The 22,908-nt window shown below is 42.3% G+C and overlaps 1 protein-coding gene across 4 annotated transcripts in view; it reads right to left on the reverse strand.

Annotated features, from left to right (window-relative positions):
- IL1RL2 (interleukin 1 receptor like 2) overlaps positions 1–19,535 on the reverse strand; it is a 43,939-nt gene extending 24,404 nt beyond the window's left edge. For 2 of the 4 annotated variants that reach the window (XM_038550920.1, XM_038550923.1), the window contains exons 1-6: positions 18,848–19,068; positions 18,454–18,522; positions 17,317–17,551; positions 14,636–14,831; positions 6,429–6,588; positions 2,434–2,508 (exon numbers count right to left, since the gene is read on the reverse strand). In XM_038550920.1, coding sequence (XP_038406848.1) covers positions 2,434–2,508; positions 6,429–6,588; positions 14,636–14,831; positions 17,317–17,551; positions 18,454–18,511 — 724 coding nt within the window. In that variant the 5' untranslated portion in view covers positions 18,512–18,522; positions 18,848–19,068. Of the gene's footprint in view, positions 1–2,433; positions 2,509–6,428; positions 6,589–14,635; positions 14,832–17,316; positions 17,552–18,453; positions 18,523–18,847; positions 19,069–19,139 lie in introns of those variants that run through there. The other 2 variants (XM_038550921.1, XM_038550922.1) reach the window with 2 other exon arrangements.
- Between the last annotated feature and the right edge of the window lie 3,373 nt (positions 19,536–22,908).

The raw sequence follows: 22,908 nt of genomic DNA on the forward strand, positions 1-22,908 counted from the left end.
GAACATTCTGAGATTATCACCTAAATAATATTGCCTCTCCTCCCATTTTCTCTCTCTTTCTTCTGGGATTGCAATTATATTCATGTTAGCTCTGTGTAACCTCTCTAACTTCTGGTCTCTTGTCTCTCTGTGCTTAAGCCATTTTCTCTTGACCTATATTCTCACTCGGTAATTCTTTTTCAGATGTCTCATATGCTACTAAAGCTTTCACTGAGTTTTGGTTTTAGTTACCTGTTCCTTTCCAAACTTAATATTCTTTTTTTTAAAGTTTACAGTTGTCTTTTGAAAATTGCAATCATATATTTTCTTTTTTTTTTTAAGATTTTATTTATTTACTCATGAGAGACATACAGCGAGAGGCAGGGACATAGGCAGAGGGAGAAGCAGGCTCTCTGTGGGTAGCCTGACAAGGGACTCAATCCCAGGACCCCAGGATCATGATCTGAGCCAAAGGTAGATGCTCAACCACTGAGCCACCCAGGTGCCCCAATCATCTCTTTTCCTTCCTTGAACATAATAAGCACAATTAATATCTATCTATCTATCTATCTATCTATCTATCTATCATCTATCTATCTGTCATCTATCATCTATCTATCTATCTATACCTGGGGCCCTGGGGATCTGTTTCTGTTGTATATGGCTTACCATCTAGAATTTACCACCTAGAATTTACATCACAAAAGTTATACATATTTGTGAAGGTTCTGAATACATACTGGCATTTCCTTCTACATAGTTTATACCAGTCCATTCATTTATTTATCTCACAACTATTTCTTGAACATGTTCTAGAAATTTTTCTGAGCACTGGTGATATAGGAAGGAACAAACCAGAGAAAAAGCCAGCTCCTAAGGAACACTGATTTAAATAGAATTAGAGATACCAAAACAAAATAGGTGAAGTAGTGAAAAGTACTTTACAAAAAATAGAGAAAGGTCAGGGGATAGAGCATAACAGTGAGTGATGTGTGCTTTTTTTTTTTTTTTTAAGGATTTTATCTATTTATTTGAGAGAGAACAAGAAAGAGAGCATGAGCAGGGGGAGGCACAGAAGGAGAAATAGGCTCCTCACTCAGCTCAGCATGGGGCTCAATGTGAGGCTCAATATCAGGACCCCGAGATCATGAACTGAGCCGAAGACAGACTCTTAACCGACAGAGCACCCCAGGCGCCCCAGAGGTGTGCTATTTTAATGTGGTGGTCAAGTGAGATGCCATTCATCAATGATCTGATGGAAGTGAAGGAAGAGACCACGAAGCTGTGTGAGGAAGAGCATTTCAAGTAGAGGGAACAGCAAGTGCAAAGTCTCTGAGGTAGAACTGTGCTTGAGATGGTCAAGGAACAGCAGGTATGCCAGGGCAATCAAGTGTGAGCTTACCAATGTGAGCACTGGCAAGGGGAAGTCAGCCATGGAGAGCCATGTTGGGAATGCAAGGATTTTGAATTACTCTGTGTGAGACAGAAAATCTTTGGAAAGCTTTAAACACAAATAGTTTAAAGGGATTGCTCATATTCATGGCCAGTAATGTATTAGAATACCCTTTATATTATCCTTGGTAATATTTGGTATTATACATTTTTAATCCTTACCAATTTCACAGATATCATTGTTTTAGTGCATGTTTCTTTTATTGCAGATGACTATATTCTCATATTTCGTTAGTTTTTTTTCTTTTTGGTCCTGTGAATTATTCATTTATCTCATTTAGCTTATTCCTATTCCTTGATTTGTTGGTATTTTTGTACAGAAATGATATTACCTGTTTTTTGATGTCTCTGTTCCAAATATGCTCTCCTAGTTTTTCATTCACATTTTAACTTTACCATTTTTCCTATATACAGACATTTACAGTTTTTATGTTAGTCTAATTTTTAATCTTCTGTGATTTCTTCTATTAATTTTATGTATAGAAAGAACACCATTCAGAGGTTAGATATAGATTTATCTTAGTTTTTAACGGTACTTTTGTGGGCTTATTTTTATACATAGTTCTTTAATTCATCAAAAATCCATTTTTATGCCTCATATTCTTCACATTTAACAAGTTATACTAATATCACACATAAACTATACTGTTCTCTACACATTTTTAAACCACAAATCTCCTTTATGAGATTTTTGTATATTCTATTCTAGGATCTACTTATTGTTTTCCATTATGTTGTTTTAATCTTTCTATTTGTATGCAAATACCAGTATTTATTTATTGTTGTTTTATAATTAAATACACTTTAATATTTACTAGAAAAGGTCTCTTTATTTCTTCTATGCAATTATTTTCTTGCTAAATTTTTCCAACCTTTTTTACATGAATTTTAAAAATGTTTTATCAAGTTTCAGTACATTCAATGAAATTCAACTGGTTCTATATTAAACATGTATATTAATCTGCCCTTAGTGATTTCAATGACTCCAATAATTTTACTTACCAAGTTGTACTTCAATTGAATTGTTTTTCGGATAAATGATTTTAGGAATTCTTTCTGCATATCCATTTGTTTCTGCTAAGAAATCATATCCACGTGAAATTGCATTAGAATCATGTATGACACATTCCCAACTATTTATACCACAATTGTGTAAAGAAAAACATGACACTGAGCAGGCCTTCAATAAACATTAGTCAAGTAAAGAACAAAACCTATGGTGTGATGAATGACCATCTCATAAATGCATATTTTCAAACCAGAAATAATTAAATTGCTAAGGAAAAACCTAAAAGCTGGGCTACTGGGAGAGTTCACTTCTCGGTTCTATATATAAACTGCTAAGATTGTGTAATAAAATCTCACTACCTAATAATCTAACTATAGTTTGTAAGCAGTGGCCCTAGGCCAAGCTCTGGTCTAGGTCCTAGACAGAGAGAGAGAATGACCCTAATGTTTTATCTTTGCTCCTCACTGCTCCATCCTCCATCCCTTGCTTCTCCATATTCTTTATATCCTGTTCTCTTCGTTTTTCTTCAGATCCTTCATTCCTCCACTCCGCTGTACAGCTATCTCCCCTCGTGTTGACTTTCCAGCCCTTTGTTTTTCTACTACTTCCTTTCCCCATTTGCCCACCAACATCTAACAATCAACCACCTCACCCCACATTCTTCCTCTCTACTTGGGATGGGACACAGAGACGTTATCAAAGGGAAGGTTAGAAAAATGAAAAACCTTGTGTCCTTTATAATGACAATACTACTTGCACGTCCTACAAACTATTCAAATTCACTGTGTCCCAGACAGAGGTCATCACCAGCCAGTTAATGTATCACTTTGCACCAGATCACACACAACTAAAATCTGGAAGTCACTCTAGGCAACAGTTCTTCTCTCACCTCTTCAAATCATCAATCAGTAAGTCAGACAAAGTTCATCTCCTAACATGTCTCCATGAGTGCCTCCTTCTTCATGGCTAAACTTTCTATTTTCCACTTTCTAGTCCTTCCTTGGTAGTCTTGTTCATATCCACCTCTTCCATTATCATCTAGGCCAAGTTGCATCTCCAGACCTTTCTCTAGACCATGGCCATGGTCAACTTGACATCTCCATGTGGGCACCTCCAAGTACTCAACATAAACCCATGACCAAACTCATGATCTCACTCTTAAATCCAGTTTCCCTCTAGAGTTATATTATTTCATTGAATTATATCACCATCCAGTCTGTTGCATATGCCAAAAGGCCTAGCTCCCTTGACCTTGCCACATCCCTAATGCCATATTCAATCCAACACTAACCCCTGTGAGGTTGACCTCCTCAGATACCTTGAACCCATCCACATGTCTCCATCTTCAGTGCCACCATGTAGCCTGTGCCTACCTGATATCTTACCTGCATTTCTGTACCTGTCTCCTACCTGCCACTCCTGTTCTATAGTGATCATTCTGGGCACAGGCAGCCACGCTGAGCTTTCAGGCCTGCAAGTCACATGCTACTCCTGCTTGCAACCCCTCTGGCTACTTACCATTGTTTTTAGAATAAACTCCATACTCTCTGCTTTGGATTCCATGTTCCTACCAATTCTTGGTCCTGGATACTTCTCTAACCTTATTATCTAGCATTGCTCCAACCAACCTGCCTCCTTCCTATTATTCACATATACCATGATCTGTTTTTGTCACAGGGCCTTTACTTTGGTTGTTCCCTCAGTCTGGAAAAATCTCACCCACTCCATCACTCAGGTAATGTGTCCTGCCCGTCAGTGTCGCTGTTATCAAGAAGATTTCCCTGACCCTCTGCCTTCTCAATAGGTCCTTGTCTGCTCGATCTCACACTTTCCACTCCTTCATTGCATTAATCTCCTTGGTAATTACACATCTCATGAGCAGACTATCTGATTTATCTCTGCCTCCCTTCCCTGCTCAGACTTCAAAGCTCCATCAGAGCAGCAGTCATGGCTGCTTTCCTTCTTCTCAGGCTGTCTCTACTAGGCACAAGATGGTGGCCAGCAAAGAGCCACCAAATTCCTGCCTGAAGAATCGCCTGCTACTTTCACTCAAGTTCAGATTATCAGCACTCTTCTCAATACTGGCTGTTGCAGCAGCTGCCAAAGTGGACTACAGGTTTCAGGACCCTCCTCAACTCTTGCTCAACCATCTCAAGACTGGTCTCATCCATCACAAACAAAGCCCCGTCACTCTTCATCCAAGGGCTCTTCAGCGGCCGCATGGCAAAGCCTCAGTGTAACTGGGCCTCTAAATCCTGACCCTGTTTAACGCCTCAGGTCCCAGCACTCTTTTCCCCATGCTTACGTATGCTCTAATAAAATTAGCTTTAAATCCAATGCAAACTATGCTGGTAGACACTTCTATGCTTTGTTATACTATACTCTCTGCCCTGCCTCTCACACTTTACTTTTATAAACTTGACTCCTTCAAAATTCAGACCATTTCCTTGCCACTCTTGTGGCTATTCCTGATTCTTTTCCTGTTCCCCCAGACACTATCTACAACTCTATCTATAACTCTATCCTTACTACATAATGTGAAATGATGATTCATTTATATCTTTAGCTCCACTACCACCAAGCTGAGAGCTTCTCAAAAAAAGAAACAATGGTTTTGGTTTTGGTTTGGTTTAGTTTGGTTTAATTAACAGGTTCTAACAATTGGGGCATGAACTAGGTCATAAATAAGTGTTTACAGCAATAACATGAAATATAGACTATTTGAAATTCAATGACCTCTTGACGTAGTCTTCATTCTGTCTTTCAAAGAATTCCTTCAGCTACCAATGTAAAACTAAGCATGATAGTCAAGAAGAAAATCTTTTGTGCATATATTTGGAGAGATAACAGGTAACACAAAACTCAAGAGCATAGAAGTCATAAAATGTAATACAATTAATTTTCTTAATTAAAGGGTTCCAGGTGAGAAGTAGGAAGCCACTCATGCTGAACACATGCCCCAAGAGAGCCACACCACCAAGAAATTGCTAGGTACCACCCAGTATTATGAAGTCTGATAGAAATTAGTGACAGACAGGATGATCCCAGTTAAAGAAATACTCAGTCTTCAGTTCTTTCCATTTAGATGAGTAAACAGAAAAGACAGTTGTCTACTAACAAAGAGCAAAAGGCAACATAGCAAGAACTCCTCACTGAATGTGTTGAGAAGAAACAGTGCTCATCTGGGCACCAAAAGCCTCCATCCTTGTCCTGTTTCTTCACTGACCAGCTTTGTAATCTTCATAAGTCACCCCCTCCTGAGACTATAAAATTCATGGCTTAATGGGGCACCTGGGTGGCTCAGTGGTTGAACGTCTACGTTCAGCTCAGGGTGTGATCCCAGGGTCCTGGGATCAAGTCCTGCATCAGGCTCCCTGCAGGGAACCTGCCTCTCCCTCTGTCTATGTCTCTGCCTTTCTCTGTTTCTCTCAAGAAAAAATAAATAAAACCTTTAAAAAAAATAACGGCTTAAGTTAAATTATCTTTAGGATTTCTTTTACCCTAAAGATTCTGTTTTCAAATCTCCAGGTCATATGTTTGAGCAAACTGGCTGCTCTGGGTTGAGAACGAACACTTCATGAGCATCAGGTATCCTGGAGCTCTGCATACCCCAGGCAGGGGAGGCCAAAGCTGGAATGGCCCAGCAAAGTGGTCATACCAGTGACAGCTGAGGAAAATAAGAGGAACAGTAATATCTACCACCTCCTGAACACCTACACTTTGCCAGGCACCCCAGTACCCACTTTACATACATGCTGTCATTTAATTTTCATACCAAGAGGGTTGAGTGTTCTGTTTTTCCAGATAAGGAGACTAAACTGCTCATGCCCTCTGCCCTCTTCTTTCTACCCTCTGATTCTAACATGGTAAGTTTGAGAGCCCACTAACCTTCAAGAAAATCAAGATTAAGAATTACCATTGCCCGAGAAGCCAGCCATCTCACACAAAGCCAAGAAGAAGCCAAGGCAATGGATATGAGCATACTTACTGATACGCACAGTGATGCTGTTTAAAACAGTGTAGTGTTTCCCTGTGTGTGTCAGTCGGGCTTGGCATGCATAGTTCCCTCCATCTTCTGCTGAAACATTGCTCACCGAAAGCTTTATTCCCCAGCGAATAAACCGTCCTTCTTTAATCTCTTTACAGTCCTAAATATAAATGTATATATACACGTATATTTTAATTCAAAGAGTATTTTGTGTATCAGTTACATTTCTAGTTAGCACCATCCTATGAATTGCAGGGAGATGCAAGAAACAAACATATGTGATCCCTAGGTCTTGGGTAATTTATAATCTAACTGAAGACAATATCTGTATCTAGATAGATAGATAGATAGATAGATAGATAGATAGATAGATGATAGATAAAAAGATATCTGCGGATTCGACAAAGGATATGCTACAGGCTACAGTGAGTGCTGTAAATATTAAGTCTAATGGAAGTTGGGAAGATAGAGGCATAGGTGAGCTAGAAGGGAGACCGCATGGAGGAGGACTACATGGGGCCCACAGAGGGGTGCGGTAGGAGGGTGTGAACAGGCAGGAATGCCCTCCACCCACAGAGGCCCATATCTCCCAGTGGACCACCATCTCATGGCGCCAAGCCCCTATGCCAAGATCGCAAGCCCACTTGATTATTGACTGCTTCCACTGCTTTCCAGGCCCAAATACACCTTCTTCACCTATTGGGTTGGACTTTACAGAGGTCCAAAATAACTCTTCAAGAACATTCTGCTTGAAGGCTTGAACAATAATAGTCAAAGTATGTCACTAGGCTTATGAGCAGATATCATGTAACTTGTTACATCATCTGTGCTTCCACCCCAATAACAAGAACACCAAATCAACTTGAGGCCTGATTAGTCTCAGGAATGCCTTTCTCATTTGTCATTCTCAGCAACCACCCACAGGGCAGGCCTCAACATCCATCTGTCCTGTCAGAACTCACATTCTCATGCTAATCGCCACTTCTTGCATCCCACAGACCCACTCTGAACTCTCCCAAAACTTTTCTCCTTTCCTCAGAAAGTGCCACTCTACTCAGTGAGTTCTTGGGTTAGAAGTCCATTTTATTCGTTCAAGCATTCAGGTTCCTGCTCTTTGCTAGGCTGTGAGAGGCCCTGTCATGCAGGAATAAGATGTGGTCTATGTCCTTAGAAGCTCACAATCATAATATAGAGACAAACTTATAACCCCTAATAAAAATTTAATTGTCCAACTGTCTAGCTCTCTCGTCACTGAGTCAGCTATAGCTAGCTCAGCATCAGAGCCCATTCTTCACCTTGGAATGGTGTGAATGGATCCATCTTGGAAGAGGAAACTCATTCATGCCAGAATGAGCATTTATTTACAATTCGAAATTCTAGGAGTCTTACATCATTCCCTATTTGGGAAACCCAATTATAATTAGACAATTGCTTACCAAATAGAATGGGAATTACTAGTAAGAATCAGATGGGTAAAGGCATCTGATTCCAATACTGTGATGCCACCTTCTTTAGAGTAGAGACAAACAAAAAGCATTAAGTCCTTTGACTATGAAAACTTCTTAAACTTCTTCTCTAGAGTGAGAGCTCATATAATAGCAATCTCTGAACCCCCCTTTCTATGTTTCTATCATTGATCAGTCCCTTTCTAATCAACTCCTTCTTTCTTTCAAGATGTACAAATACTTCATCATATTAAAACGCAGCCTTGATAGCTTAAGAGCCATTCTCTTCCTTCATGGTAACACAGGACTGCTTCTACTGTAATCCACCATGTGTCACTTCAGAATTTAAATTCTCAGAAGGCCTCGATGTTTATTTAAAAATTTGTGGGCAACATCCTATTAATAAGATTTAAACTTAAAATATTAATAATAATAGCAGCAAACATTTGAATGCATTTTGTCTTTCAAGCACCAAGAAGGACCACCTTTAACCCAATCTGTACAATGATTGGAAACATAAAGTGGCCCCAGAGCATTCTGGCTGACATGCAGTGCCTACAGAACTGGTTAGGCAACCAGCAGCTCAATAACAGAAAACCATGAAGAAGGGGATGAACGTTGAAGGTTTCCCAGCAAGGGAATAACATGATTATATTTGTCTTTGAGAATGATCTCAGCAAACATAGAATTAGCACAGTGGTGGAGCAGAAATCATTGTATTGAGAGGTAATTTGGAATAAAAAAAAAATACTATTCCAAATGTGAACACTTCACTACCTCTGAGAATGGATATTTTAATACCTGAACCTTTCCCTCTATAACATCTCAATTTCAAGGACCACCTCTACTCCTCTCGGTCTTCAACTCTCCCAGCTACAAGCTGGACTTTTTCATTATCCAGAACCACTATGTCTCTGAATTCCTAAAAACAAATATACCATTCTGATGATAATTTCTTATTATTCCATCTCTTCCATGCCCTCATTTTAACCAAAGAATAATATCTGATATTTATTTATCAAGTAAGCACTATGTGCCCACACTGAACTAAGTGCCCAATGGATAAGTTATTTCACTAACTCTCCAAAACAAACCTAGAAGGCCATTTCCCTCAGACTGAATTTAGTTGCAGAAAACAAAAAACATTCCACCTGTTTCAGGTGGGAAAGGGATTTAAAGCAGCATGTTAGGGGCTTACAAAATTTTCAGAGGTATTCAGGGAGTGAGATCTAAGTCAGAATTTCACTGCAGACTTAAGCTCACAGGACACCTGCTGCCTCCACCATAGCTGTAAGGTGGAAATCAAGACTTGAAACACACCACACTCCAAGTCAGGGACCAGGGGTCGCCACTATGCAACTGTAGTGTGCAAAGTCATGCCACTTCTATAGGAGCCACACCAATAAACCCATCGGAAGCCATATGCACTGCCTCTCCACTCCCACAGAGCCAGACTCTGGGCCCTGGGACACGGCCACAGAAAATCCCCACATGCGTGCTCTGGGGCAGAAAAAGCAGGAAGATCTACCATACTCACGCAAGCCCTTCAAGGGAAGCCAGCTGAAGAAACTGACTCACATCCACAGCCTGAGCTGTAGGGAACTCTGGGAAAGCACAGGTGGTGTTTGAGTTGCTTTGTTCTTTTTTTGTTCTATTATTTATAGCTGCCCTGATTTAAAGAGGCTCACCATGGATAGTGAGCAGCTAGCCACCATATTCATTATGGACTTTTCTACCTGAACTTTCTATCAGACTCATTTTTCTGTCACCTTGAACCAGTCCCCTTAATCCCTGTCTTTTGTTTGAATTACCACTTTCCCTCAAGCCTTCCTTTCTTTCCCATCATGTGGCCATTACTTTGCTCCCCCCTTTCAGTTCCTCAGTACAGTCACCCTTGATTCTTCCAGTATATTAAGCCTACAAAACCCCATCTGTGTCAGTTCCATCACCCCCGCCTCCATGCCTACAGCCCGATGAGCAATACAGGAGACAATCCCATCAACATTCACCTTGGCATCTCAACAAGTTCATGATCTTCACCCTAGAAATTCTTTGCTTTTGACTCTCTCATTCACTTATTTACCTACGCTGTTTTTTCTAAATTTCCCCCTAACATCCCCTTCCAACTGGTGGAGAAAAGAGGGTCCACCAGGAATAAGTTCCCTCCACATACTCTCCCCTCCTTTCCCCTCACTCCATCACTTCTACATCATACACTCTCCTACATTGAGGCCATGTAGTCACTAAATTTCTGAAATAGCCTTAATGATCCACATGCCACCATTTGTAAACCCTTCTAATGTATTCATAGCAGTGACGACCTGAGGAGCTTAGCCTACAAGATCTACTTCCTAACATCACCATACTCCACTCTTGACACGGAACCCAAACTCTAACCAATGCCCCCAAACACCATTCTCTCTCACCTCTCACCTGATACCTTTGCAACTGTTGCTTTTTTTTTTTTTTTTTTTAATTGCCATCCTTCCCTCTGCTCCCCACTGGCTTCATTACTATCTAGTCTTTTTTTTTTTTTTTTTTTACTATCCAGTCTTTAAGGGCACAACAGTCACCTCCTCCAGGAAGCATTTCCTGGCACAGATCCAGGCAGATAATAGGCTCTAAATACTTTCATTTGACAGAATAAAACACTGCAGCCCAAATAGCGACTCAACATCTGACAACTAGATCGTAACAAAAACAGAGCCCTAACTGATGTCACTGAATCTGGATAGGTTGGACAATTTCAGAATCTCTCCTCTTTATATTGCTTGGCTCCTAGCCTCTTGTCTTCTCAAGCTGAGCAGTTATTTTATTTTTTTTAAGATTCATTTATTTATTTGAGGTAGGGTGAGAAGGAGGGAGGAAGGAAGAGGGAGAAAATCTCAAGCAGAGTCCTCCCTGAGTACAGAACCTAAGATGGCCTGATCTTATGACCCTGAGATCATGACCTGATGCTCAATCAACTGAGCTACCCAGGGCCCCTGAGCAGTTATTTTAAAAATAAAAATGCCGGGCAGCACCGGTGGCACAGGGGTTTGGCGCCGCCTGCAGCCCAGGGCATGATCCTGGAGACCCTGGATCGAGTCCCACGTCGGGCTCTCTGTATGATGCCTGCTTCTCCCTCTGCCTGTGTCTCTATGAATAAATAAATAAAATCTTTTAAAAAAAAGATTTAAAAATAAAAATGCCTGAACTTCATCCGTGGATAATCTGATTCAGTGAGTAGAAGATTAGTCCAAGCAAGTGCTTTTAAAAAAGGCAAAAAAAAAAAAAAAAAAAAAAAAAAAAAAATCCATTCCTCTTAACACTGAGGTAGTAACAAAGTTGGTTCTAAAAATCTACCTCTCAGGGCACCTGGGTGGCTCACTGGTTGAGCATCTGCCTTTGGCTCAGGTCATGATCCCATGATCCCAGGATTGAGTTTCTCATCAGGCTCCCTGCAGAAACCTGATGAAGTTTGCTTCTTCTCCTGCCTATGTCTCTGCCTCTCTCTCTGTGTCTCTCATGAATAAATAAATAAATAAAATCATTTTTTAAAAATTTACTTCTCTACAAATGTCAAATGCTTTCAAATCTATGACCACAACAGGTTTAGGCCAGGAGGAAAAAATTCCATAAGAGTCCTACTGTCAAGAGGGTCCATTGCCAGGAGGTAAGGATGGCAAGGCTGCAAGGTGGGAGACAGGATGCTTGAGGAAGAGTCTACAGAAGCCACAGAGAAGAACTAAGACTCACCATAATCAGAGAAAGCCAAAGCAGGACTTGGAAAAAGGGTAATGCCACAGTCAGAGCCAACTGAAGCTGAGGGGACTGTAGCCTGGAAGTCAACACCCTCTGAACAGAATAAGAATACTTTGAGGAAAAATTCTTTTTTCAAGTAGACTCCATGCCCAACATGTGGCTTGAGCTCAAAACCCTGAGATCAAGAGTCATATTCCACCAACTGAGCCAACCAGATGCCACATTGAACAGGATTATTGTTAATAATTAAATTGTGGTCAGAGCCAAGGCTAATAGGAGGGTAATGAGAGAGAGTATGCAGAGTGTTTACAATATATCTTGACACACATTAAAGGAATACCTGTGTAATTTTTCCACTGGCCCAATAGTTGATACACAAGGAAGTGTTGGGGGAAAAAGGTTATATTGACTCCTACAAATATAATTGTAAAGTGAATTTTTGCTCAAGTAAAAAGTGAAAAATACTGGAGGTAGAAAGAACTCAGAAGCCATCCACCTATTCACTAGAAACTTACTGAACTAAAGCTAATACCTAAGGGACAGGTATTATTAGCCTTGCAAGTGGAGAAGGCACAGGTGGTAACTACAAAGTCTATGAAGATGAACTTTTCATTAATGGAACAGTAGGTATTTAGAACTAACTCTCCCCAGTGATTCTGAAGGTGATGGCAGACAGACTGATCAGACCAGGCTTTTGACAGATCTATGGTGTGTCAGGGACAAAAGCTAGAGCCAGGGCTCCACAATGAGGAGCATCCTCACCAAACTCTCAAGTGGTCAACTGGGATGTGAAAGGGCCACGTGGTTTGGTCGAACCACTAAAAGCACGGCCCTAAAAAAATGATCAAACGAATTCTAACTTCAAATGATGATTTTCACAAATTTACTACAGAGCCAAGCAAGCCAGACACAAAATGCTACAAACAACAGGATTCAATTTCAATAAAGTTCATAAGCTAGCAAAATTAATCTGTGCTATTGTAAGTCAGGGGGGTTGGGAGGCATTGTTTTTGGAAGATGGCAGAAGTGAGCCTTCTGGTGGTATTTTAGTTCTTGACCTTGATCTTTGGAAGGCGTAGCCACAGGTATGTTCACCTTCTGATTAACCATCAAGCTTGGCCATTTTTGTTTTATGCATTTTCTATGTATATGCTATACTGCAATGAAAATGTTCATGCATTCCAAATATTGGTGCCCAGGATACACAAATATATAAAATCTCCTGTGAGTCGGTGATGAAATGGTAAGAAAAGTGAAAAAAAATAAGTAGGGCGGAAGATAAGAGTCAGAAGTTCAGAGGAGGATTCAAAAATGGTCAGTAAACATGAAAAAGTTGATCAATCTCAGTAATAATTAATGGAATTAATTAAGAAATTAATTAAGAAATTAATTAAGAAAAATTAAGAAATTTTTTAAGGAAAAGCAATTTAAAACAACAATAAGGTAACAATTGTACCCATCAAACTGATTTTTAAAAATACAAACCTTATAATGCAAAGTTCTACATAAGGTGTTAGGGAGCCCAGAATATTGCAGGAAGAGTATAAGCTGATATAAAATATTGTCGAGTAACTTGGTAGCATCAATAAAATTGAATACTTCATTCATATACATACCCTACAGTCTAACAGTCAGAAGGCTAAGCAATATGTACCCTAAAAAACTCTTACATTGGCAGATGTGCATTAAAAGACAGGAATAAAGGGTGCCTGGGTGGCTCAGTTGACTAAAGGACCAACTCTTGATTTCAGCTCAGGTCATGATCTCAGGATCCTGGGATTGAGCCCACCATCAGGCTCCCTGCTCAGCATGGAGTCTGTTTGAGGATTCCTTCTCTCCCCTTCTGCCACCCCTCCCTGCGCACTCTCTCTCTCTCTCTCTCTCCCAAATAAATAAATAAATCTTAAAAAATTTAAAAAGACAGGGATAAGGATACTCATTGCCATGGTTCTGTAAGACAGGAAAGTGGAAACAAAGTAAATGAACATGAAGCATACAATAGGATGCATAAGGCCAAAATTTGATTCTTTGAAAATAAATAATAGAACTGACAACTCTCTTATGAGACTAATCAAGTGAAGAGAGAGAAATACATTGTAATAGGGATTAAAAGAAGAATCTTACCTGCAGAAACAGACATGAAAAGAGCAATGATAATAAAAGTTGTATGCCGGAGTATCTGAAATCTTTAATGAAATGAGTGATTTCCTACCAAAAAAGGAATCTTACCAAAACTCCTTCTGGAAGAAATAAATTGGCATAAGCCTATCTCCATTAATGAAATTGAATCGGTAGATAAAAGCTTTCCACAGAGGAACCTCACCACCCAGATGGTTGTATGGGCAAGTGCTAACAAGCAGAGTGACAGGAAAACGAATCCAATCTGTAATAACCAGCCTGTGCTCCTCCGTGCCTAGGATTATGTCTTAGACACTATCATCTGCCAGTAGAGCCAAGAAAAGAGAATGTTTGAAGGTGAAAATCCAAGGTGCAGAAAGGTAGGTTTAGGGTTCTCTGTGTAAAACTAGAAGGACAAGGACACAGTTTCACTGCTTGTACAGCATTATACAAAAATAATGCAGAGAATGCAAGCACCTATTAACAGTGGCCATGTGTTAGGAGAGGTGTGATGGGTTCAGGGCAAATAGAGCTCAGAAGCGGGAAGGACACTTGCCACACTTTTATACTTTCTGATTATTAAATCATGGGCATGTAGCACCCATACAAACAAACTAATTAATCTATTCAGAAAAAAAAAATAACTGAGGATGGTCTGAAAACTGTAATTGTGGAGAGGAGCTGAATACAAGTAACAAAATATCATAAAACTGTAATAACCACAAATTCTAAAATCAATAATTAGCAGAGTAAAATTATCACAATCACCTAACAAATATGTCTCAGATACACAAATCTCTTTACCAGTTCTGCCTTAAGAGATACGACTTAAAACTAAAAAGCAAGTGAGTTTTAAGGAAGAAGAAAAATACCAAGAGGAAAGTTATTTTGTTTCTTTACCTTATACCACGTTATTGAATCCAAAACACAACTCTGTGGGAAGTTCAGATGACACGTAAGACTATCGTCCCTTCCGGCATGTAATATTTGTTTGTATTCGTCTGATAAAATCAGTTGACCATTTCCAGAAATATCACACCAGTATTTTCGTAACACAGTTAGGTTTACGTGTATTCTGTGACAGGTGTTTGTACTGCTGTAAGAAAATGGCAAATTGAAACCTCATGAACTCAACCACAAAGTCAAATGAAGCCGTTCATTCTCAAACACGGCCACATCATCATCAAGATACGGTGAGAATGTTCTACCTCAAGCAAGGCAGGATGCCATCTCACACATCATTAATTACAAAAGGAATAAAAACAATATTTCTGTTACGGAAATACTGGACCACACCTTAGCCAAGTGGTCAGGCTAAACACCACCAGTGAGGAGCAAATGGACACCGTGAGCCTCGTGGTTTTCCAGCTGAGAAGGTTCAATCTCAACCTACTCATGAAGAGGTATCCGGCAAACCCAAATCAAGGGATAGAATATAAAACAATTGCCCATATCCCTTAAAAATGTCAATGTCTTGAAGAATGGACTAAGGAACCGTTCCAGATGGAAAGAGAATGGAAGTACCTGATAGCCAAATGTAATCTATGAGGCCAGATTGGCCCCCTTACCAGAAAGGAAAGAAAAAAACATTGATAAAGAAAAATCAAGACAATTGACAAAATTAGCATATGAGTGGAGAATTGACAAAAAATATTGTATGACAGTTAAATTTCCCAAATTTCATAACTCTACTGCAATTCTGTAAGAGAACATTCTTATTGATAGCAAGTACCCATCAAACCACTCCAGGCAAAAGGAACATGATGCATGCAACTTACATGTTTTGGAAAAAATGGTTCAAAAAATATTGCATGTAAATCTACATATACAGTTGAGCCTTGAACAATGTAAGTATTAGGGGCTCTGGATCCCTTACACCAGTGAAAATCTGCATAGAACTTTTGATTCCCCCCAAACCAAACTACTAATAGCTCTCTGTTGGCCAGAAGCCTTCCTGATTACATAAACAATGGATGAACACATATTCTCAACGTTATGCACATTATATACTGTATTCTTATGATAAAGTAAGCTGGAGGGGAAAAAATGTTAAGAAAACCAAGAAGAAGAGAAAATACATTTATAGTAATGTACTGTATGTAAGTGGACCTGTGCAGTTCAAATCCACGTTGCTCAGGGGTCAGTCACATATGGAGAGAGAGAGAGAATTTTAAGGTAAATGTGGCAAAATGTTAAACAGTAAGGGAATCTAGATAAAGAGTAGATGAGACTTCTTTATTCTTGCAAATTTTGTGTGAATTTGAAATTAATTCAAAGTAAAAATATGCAGTTTACTAAGTATGCATCGATCTGTATGTCAAAGATTTGTGAGAATCCGTGTTTCTTCCATGACAGACAGCATCTATGTCTACTTTCTATGAAAGGCTTTCTTTCCTGGTTTCACAGCTCCCAGATTTAAGTATTTTAAATGCAGCCTAGACATCCAGATGAATTTGCGTGCCATACCATCTCAAGCTCTCATAATCTAGAGTCAAACAGGACTGCAGACCTCCACAAGACATCAGCATCCTGATCCATATGGTGAGTGGAATTGTGCAGAGGAGCCAGGAAACGGGTTCGCAACCATGCCCCCTCGTGAACCACGGAGAGTCAGAGGCAAACCCCATGGAGACAAAGCAGCGGGGAGAGAGCAAGATCCCCTTTCTGGAGTACCAATTTCATACATCATCTCAGCCAACTGTCCCTTCAACCCTATCAGGCTGGCAATACTTCCATTTTACAGATAGGAAAACCAAGGTTCAGAGTTATCAAATAATTTGCCAAGGATGAGCACATCAGTGAGGGAGGGTAACAAAACTGAGGCCCTCAGCCAGAATTTGTCCACAGATGTGTTTTATTTAAGCCACACACACAAAGCTTACTGAAAAGTTACACACACACAGACACACACACACACACACACACACACACAATTTCCAGGTTCCCTTGAAAAATTAGAAAACGGGCTTGAGCGGAACAGACCACTGGTGAGGCATGTGCTTTCTGGCTCACCACAGCCCCCACCAGCCTCACCTGTCTCCCACCAGACCTGTGCTCCTCACTTACACTGCTTCCTAGCACAGGGCTTAGCAAGGGGGCTGGAACATAGCTGATGCTTAGTCGCTGTTAAATTCCTATCACAGAACCCTTACAAAAAAAGGTGCTCAAAAAAAAAAAAAAAAAAGGTGCTCAAAGGAGGTTTATTCCTATCTAGTTGCACGACTCACACACACTTCTGGCATTCCAAGAAGGAAGGCAGCAATAACACTGGGAGAAACAGGTTTGCAAGCCAGTCTGGCTTGTGGCCTCATTTTAATGGGAAAAGATGCTTCTCCTGTTCCAACAACTGATTTACAAATCTGTTCTAAAACATGTTCACTAGCAATCGTCTGGTAACAATTATAAAACTCTATTTTAATCTTCTCATTGAGTTGTCTATGTTTATTAAGAATTCTCCTAAAAGAATTGTATATGTATATAATCATAACATTATACATTTATATGAATATGTATACATTATACATATTCATATACATGTATGAAACAGAGAGACAGAGTTTTATTTTAAATGAGAAACTTACTTTATAACACATTGGTAGATCCCTGAGTCTTCCGGGGTCAGGGGGAGAAACAAAATCCAGTTTTGCTCCTGGTGAATTCTAGACTGTGTGTTTTTGGATATTGGGATTCTGCTAGGATACTTGTACCATGTCACATGTACCTTCCCAGACGTCAGCGGAGGGTATGTACAATTAAAAGCAAAAGGCTGGCCTGCGGAAGGTGCCTCGTTTTGCATACTAACATTCTTGCACGCGTCTAGAGGAAGAAAGAGGGAAAATCAGGAACGAGAACTCTAGTGTTACTGATGATTAGTCTTAACAAATGCCTCCTTAATTTTCTAGCCAATTTGAAATTTTATTGGGGAGTTTTCTCAGTGTGGGAATTGCCTGAAATAGTCTGCTGATGTGAAAGCATAATTGGAAGGCCTTCAAATGTGTTCATAAAACACGCTGACTCATCCTCCCCACTTGGAATGATTTCTCTCCTGCCCGTCCTCCCTAGAAGCCCAAACCCCTTCATCCTTCCCTGTCAGAGTAAACGCTCCTGTTCTGAACCCTCGTCCTGTTTCTTTCTGCTCTGCTCTCACTGTCTTTTTTTTTTTAAGGTTTTATTTATGTATTCGTGAGAGACACACACAGAGGGGGAGAGAGGCAGAGACCCAGGCAGAGGGAGAGCAGCCTCCACGCAGGGAGCCCGACGTGGGACTCGATCCCGGGGACCCCGGGATCACGCCCTGAGCCGAAGGCGGCCCTAAACCGCTGAGCCGCCCGAGCTGCCCTATTTCACCCTGTCTTGACTATAAGGTGTTAAGTCCCCCGTCCCGAAAAGGAGCGTCAGACAATCGGCTCATTTTGAAGTTCGCTTCTCCGGGATTGCCTAGCATCGCACTGCCCTGCGCATCTTCTCGGAAGAAACCTGTTGCGCGATGGTTTCTTGGTTTTTACCCTGGGGCGTAAAATGACCTCCGGCCACAGATAAAGTAGTGTTCTGGCCGTCGGGCATCCAGACCTGCCTCTTCGCACCCCCGCCCGCACCCCCGCCAAGTCACCTCGGAACCCCACGGTGACGCCTGAGGCCCGCATCCGACGCCGGGCACCGAACCCGCATCGGGGCGGGCGACCGCGGGCGGCCTCGGGGCCGGGGGCAGCCGAACCTACCTGCTCGGACAAAGGACGGAAGCGCGACGGACACGCCGCAGAGCAGCAGGGCCAGCATCCCCCGTCGGGCTACAAGGGAGAGAGAAGGAGCGACAGGAGGCGGCGCGGCGGGGCGGGCGACCAGGCCTGTCCCGGGGGCGAGCCCACCGGAGCCTCCCCTCTGGGTGGGGAGCCCTCCGACCTGGGCCGCACACTCCCCCGACGCGTCCCCGAGCGGGAGCCCCAGAATCCCGCCTGGAGAGGGATCGGGGGGGGGGGGGCCGGGGTGCAGAGCGGCCCGGGAGGGCGGGAGGGCGGCTGGGCCCGGGGTGCGCCCCGACCCCGCCGCGCCGCAGCGCACCCGGTGGCAGGCGCGCCCCTCGCCCCGGGGTCCGCTGCCGCCGCCGCCGCTCACCTGCAAGAAGCCAGCTTCAGCCTACCTGGCGGAGGCCGGCGGGAGAAGAGGGGGGGAGCGGGAGCGCCGCGGGCCGGGCAGGTGGGCCGAGCTGCGCACCTTCGCCCGGAGAGGGAATCCGCCCCCCGCCCCCTCCCCAAGGTCTCCCGGGCCGGCCCGGGGCGCCCCGCAGTCCCGATCCCTGGCCTCCGGGTCGCGCACACGTTTGCCCGCCGCCTCTTTCCCTCCACGCCCCCCGGAGGGTGGGCGCCCCGCCCGCTCGGCTCAGCCCACGCTCCCAGCAGGTGCCTACCTGCCCGGCGGGCCGGAGCGCGCAGGATCCCGAGCAGAGGCAGAAGCCGGCGCACAGGCCTGAACCCAGGCGTGCAGGCTGCTTCCTTGCCGCCGTGGGCAGGGCGAGCGTGGGAAGGAGCGGTGGCATCACACGAAGAAGTGGCTTTAGAGGCGTGTTACCTGGGTTTCTGGCGCCTCACAGGTCTTCCGTGGGCAGTCATGTCCGCATGCATCTATTCCGAAGAGTCCCCGTAGATGAATTCTTTCCCTTCCAAACCCCATTTGAGCAGTTATTGCGTGCCCTGCGCGCCCTGTACAGGATGCCCCGAAGTGGAAGCCGTCCCAAATGACTTCCAAGGAGCAGCGTGCATCTGCCTGAGTCGTGCTGTTCACTCCTGTAAAGCAGACGTCCCAGTGTGATCCTGAAACACCTGGAGCCCAAAGTCTGGTCCTGTCTGAAATTTCCAAATACGATGATATCAACCAGGATTGTTGCCCTGGCCATCGGGAAACACCCCCAGAGAGATCCCAGGGCCATACTGGGACTTAGAAAAAATGTATAACATGTGATCTCCATTCCGCACATTCCCAGTCAAGCTGTATCTGGTGGTGGTGGTGGTGGTGGTGGTGGTGGTGGTGGTGGTGGTGGTGGTGGTGGTTTTAGAGACGGTGAGACAGAAGCAACCGCAGAAATAGGACAGGAGTTCAGCGACTGCATTACTAGCAGAGCCCTCTGTGACAGGCTCGAGGCCAGTGGTTTGTTTGTACATTTCTCGGCTCTTAAACATTACTGGGGATTCCAAAGTGCTTGTTTATGTGGCTTGTATCTGTCAATATTTACTATATTAGAAATTAAAATGGAGAGCATTTGGAACGTTTATTTTCATACTTATTTTAAATAACAACAATAAACTTAACATAAATGTTGCTGTAAGTAGTGTACGTTTTATGTAAAACAACTGACCTTTCCAAAACAAACAGAACTATTGAGAAAAGGGATATTTTTCTACATGCTACCACATACCCCTACTTAGTGTTTGCAAATCTCTTTGATGTGTAACGTAATAGAAGACAGATTCTCATACCTCCTTTTGTATCAAAGCTCTTACCGAAATAACATGTCAGGAAAAGTCCACTCTACTCAGGTGAGAGAATGAGAATTAAAAAGACAAGTAAGGTCTGAATATTACTGTGAAAATTGTTTTGATTTCACAGATCTTGAGGATCCTTGGAGCTCTCACACTTTGAGGACCCCTTTGTTAAGCTATAAATGGAGATCTTTATTATTTTCCCCTAATATCTGCATTCAGTGAGGTTCCTCTGTACAGACACATTTTGCAAGGTTCATGCCCCCACCCAAAACAAAACAAAGGTGTGACTATAAAAATTGACAAGTGACACATATGGAACTATTGTTACAAGCAGTGTTAGAAGTTTATTTTCAAATTTTTCTTAATTTTCATTGTTTCAGTTTCTACCTTATGAACAAATTTGTGTCATATCTTATTTTTTTAATAGTTTGAGTATAGGCATGAGTGCCAAGTCCAATCAGTATAGTTGCCCCAAAGCTTATGAAGTTTCAATGGGCTGCCCAGGCCCCTGCAGTGCCTCTTTTTTGTTTGTTTGTTTTTAAGATTTTATTTATTTGAGAGAGAGAGAGCAGAAGCAAGGGGAGCGGCAGAGGGAGAGGAAGAAGCCAGCTCCCCACTGAGCAGGGGGCCCCATGCAGGGCTCCTGGATCCCAGGGTCCTGGGAACATGACCTGAGCTGAAGGCAGAAGTTAAACCAACTGAGCCACCCGTGCGCCCCCCTCGAAGCATCTTTCATGGGACATTTCTGGCATTTCCTTTTGCTGCTGAGGCTCTGGATGGAAACTTACACTTTCGGGGACGGTTTCTATGCCAACTGTGTTTCCTGATATAGGGAGAATGAACCTCATGGCTTTGAAGGCAGAACTGATGCGGGCAGGATTACAAACTTCACAATTAAAAACAATGGAAAACCAAAACACATATCTAGGATCTCAATTACCTTAAAAGCTTGGAGAAACTCCAGAATATTGTTCGCTAATGAGAAAGGGGGAGGAAGAAATGCAAACTATTTATTTATGGAGCTTTTAAGCTTGCTTTGTTACAGCCATGAGAAAATTGCTGTTTTATGCAGGAACTTCCTGAATTCAATCACTTGATTATTCTTCTCTGATTTTCACATTTAAAATGTTCCTTTTAAATGTGCATCATGCAACAGTTAACAGCTAAGTAATTCAAAACAAGTCATAAGTCGTGTAAGCAAGACCCAGCCTCAGAAATCACAGTGACCAAGTTTCCTGTATACGTGTCTCTCCCACCACCCAAAAATTCATTATCCTATTTTGCGCTTACCATTCTGATGTGTGTGTGTGAGTGTGTACCCCTTAAGCAATATAAAGTACGACATGCAAATGTTTTGAGAAGTTCTAGTTCATGCAAAGCCACTACTGTATGATACTCCATTGTATGAATGTACTGCAACTTATGTTTCAAACCATACCTTTGGGTACGGTTTCAAATTTATATTTAGTCTTAAAAATAGTGTTGTGGTCAGGCCCCTGGTGGCTCAGTCAGTTAGGCATCAGACTAGGGACTTTGGGATTTTGGCTCAGGTCATGATCTCAGGGCTGTGAGATGAAGCCCAGAGACAGGATCTACACAGGGCAGGCGTCTGCTTAAGAGTTTTTGTCTCTCTCCCTCTCCCTTTGCCTCCCCCCCTCTAAAAAAAAATAGTGCCGTGGTAAAGATTTTTGTAATGTTCTCGTGTGTCGACTCTTGAGAAGTTATCTAGCAAGTTAAAATTGCAGCATCATTGGGTAGATGCATCTTTGGCTATATTAGAAAAATCCTTCATTTTATCCACATTAGCATTCTTCAGAAGATAAAGTTCTCGTTCTTTCAATGTTCTTGTCAGTAGTTGATAATGTCAGGCTGCCTTTTCCATGTTGCCAGTTTTGCCAGTCCAATGATGTAGAAGCTCTCTTGTGATTTTATTTTACATTTCTCTAATCATTAGTAAGATGGGACATCTTTGCCTATGTTCATTGGCCATTTGTGTGTCTTTCTAGGAAACTTCTTTTTGTGTGTGCTGCCCTTTTACCCCCCTCGTTGTTGGTCTTCCTCTTGTGGATTTCAGAGAACTCAATAAATCCCACCCCTGGTGTCTCCTGCAGTTGCCTTCAAAAGGAGGCACAGATGTACCTCACTGCCCTCTCCTTGAACCAAAATTCAAACCCCAGCAGCGCCCCTTATCTGGAAGGTAGGAATGATGAGACCCCCCCCCCCCTTTGCAGAGGTAACATTTATAAAAACCTCCTTGCAGAGTGCCTGACAGCAACAGATACTTGATGAGCACGGAGTTTATCCTCATCCTCCCAGTGACTCCTCCTCTTTCCAGGCTTTTCCAATTGCAATGGGAACATTCTTGGAAGTTTATGCCATTAAGCACAAGCCATGAGTAATGGACTCTTTTCAATTGTTTTGTTGTTTGGTTTCGTTTGGTTTGGTTTGTTCTTTTGTTTTGTGGAGGCCGAGAAAAATTAAGGCCATTCCACCTCAAGTTTAGCATTAGCACAAGTACAGCCATCTTAGGACCCTGGGAATAAGAGCTGAACTTTACAGGAAAAGCTCAGAATGCCCTCGGCAGAGAATCCCATATCAGATCTTAAGAAAGCCTCCTACCCTTTCCCCCATATTGGAATGGAAAAAATTCCTCCACCCCTTCTGAAAATCCCCTAGACCAGCCCATAAAAAACCCAG

Source organism: Canis lupus, chromosome 10 (assembly GCF_011100685.1).
Source record: "Canis lupus familiaris isolate Mischka breed German Shepherd chromosome 10, alternate assembly UU_Cfam_GSD_1.0, whole genome shotgun sequence".
Classification (NCBI taxonomy): domain Eukaryota; kingdom Metazoa; phylum Chordata; class Mammalia; order Carnivora; family Canidae; genus Canis; species Canis lupus.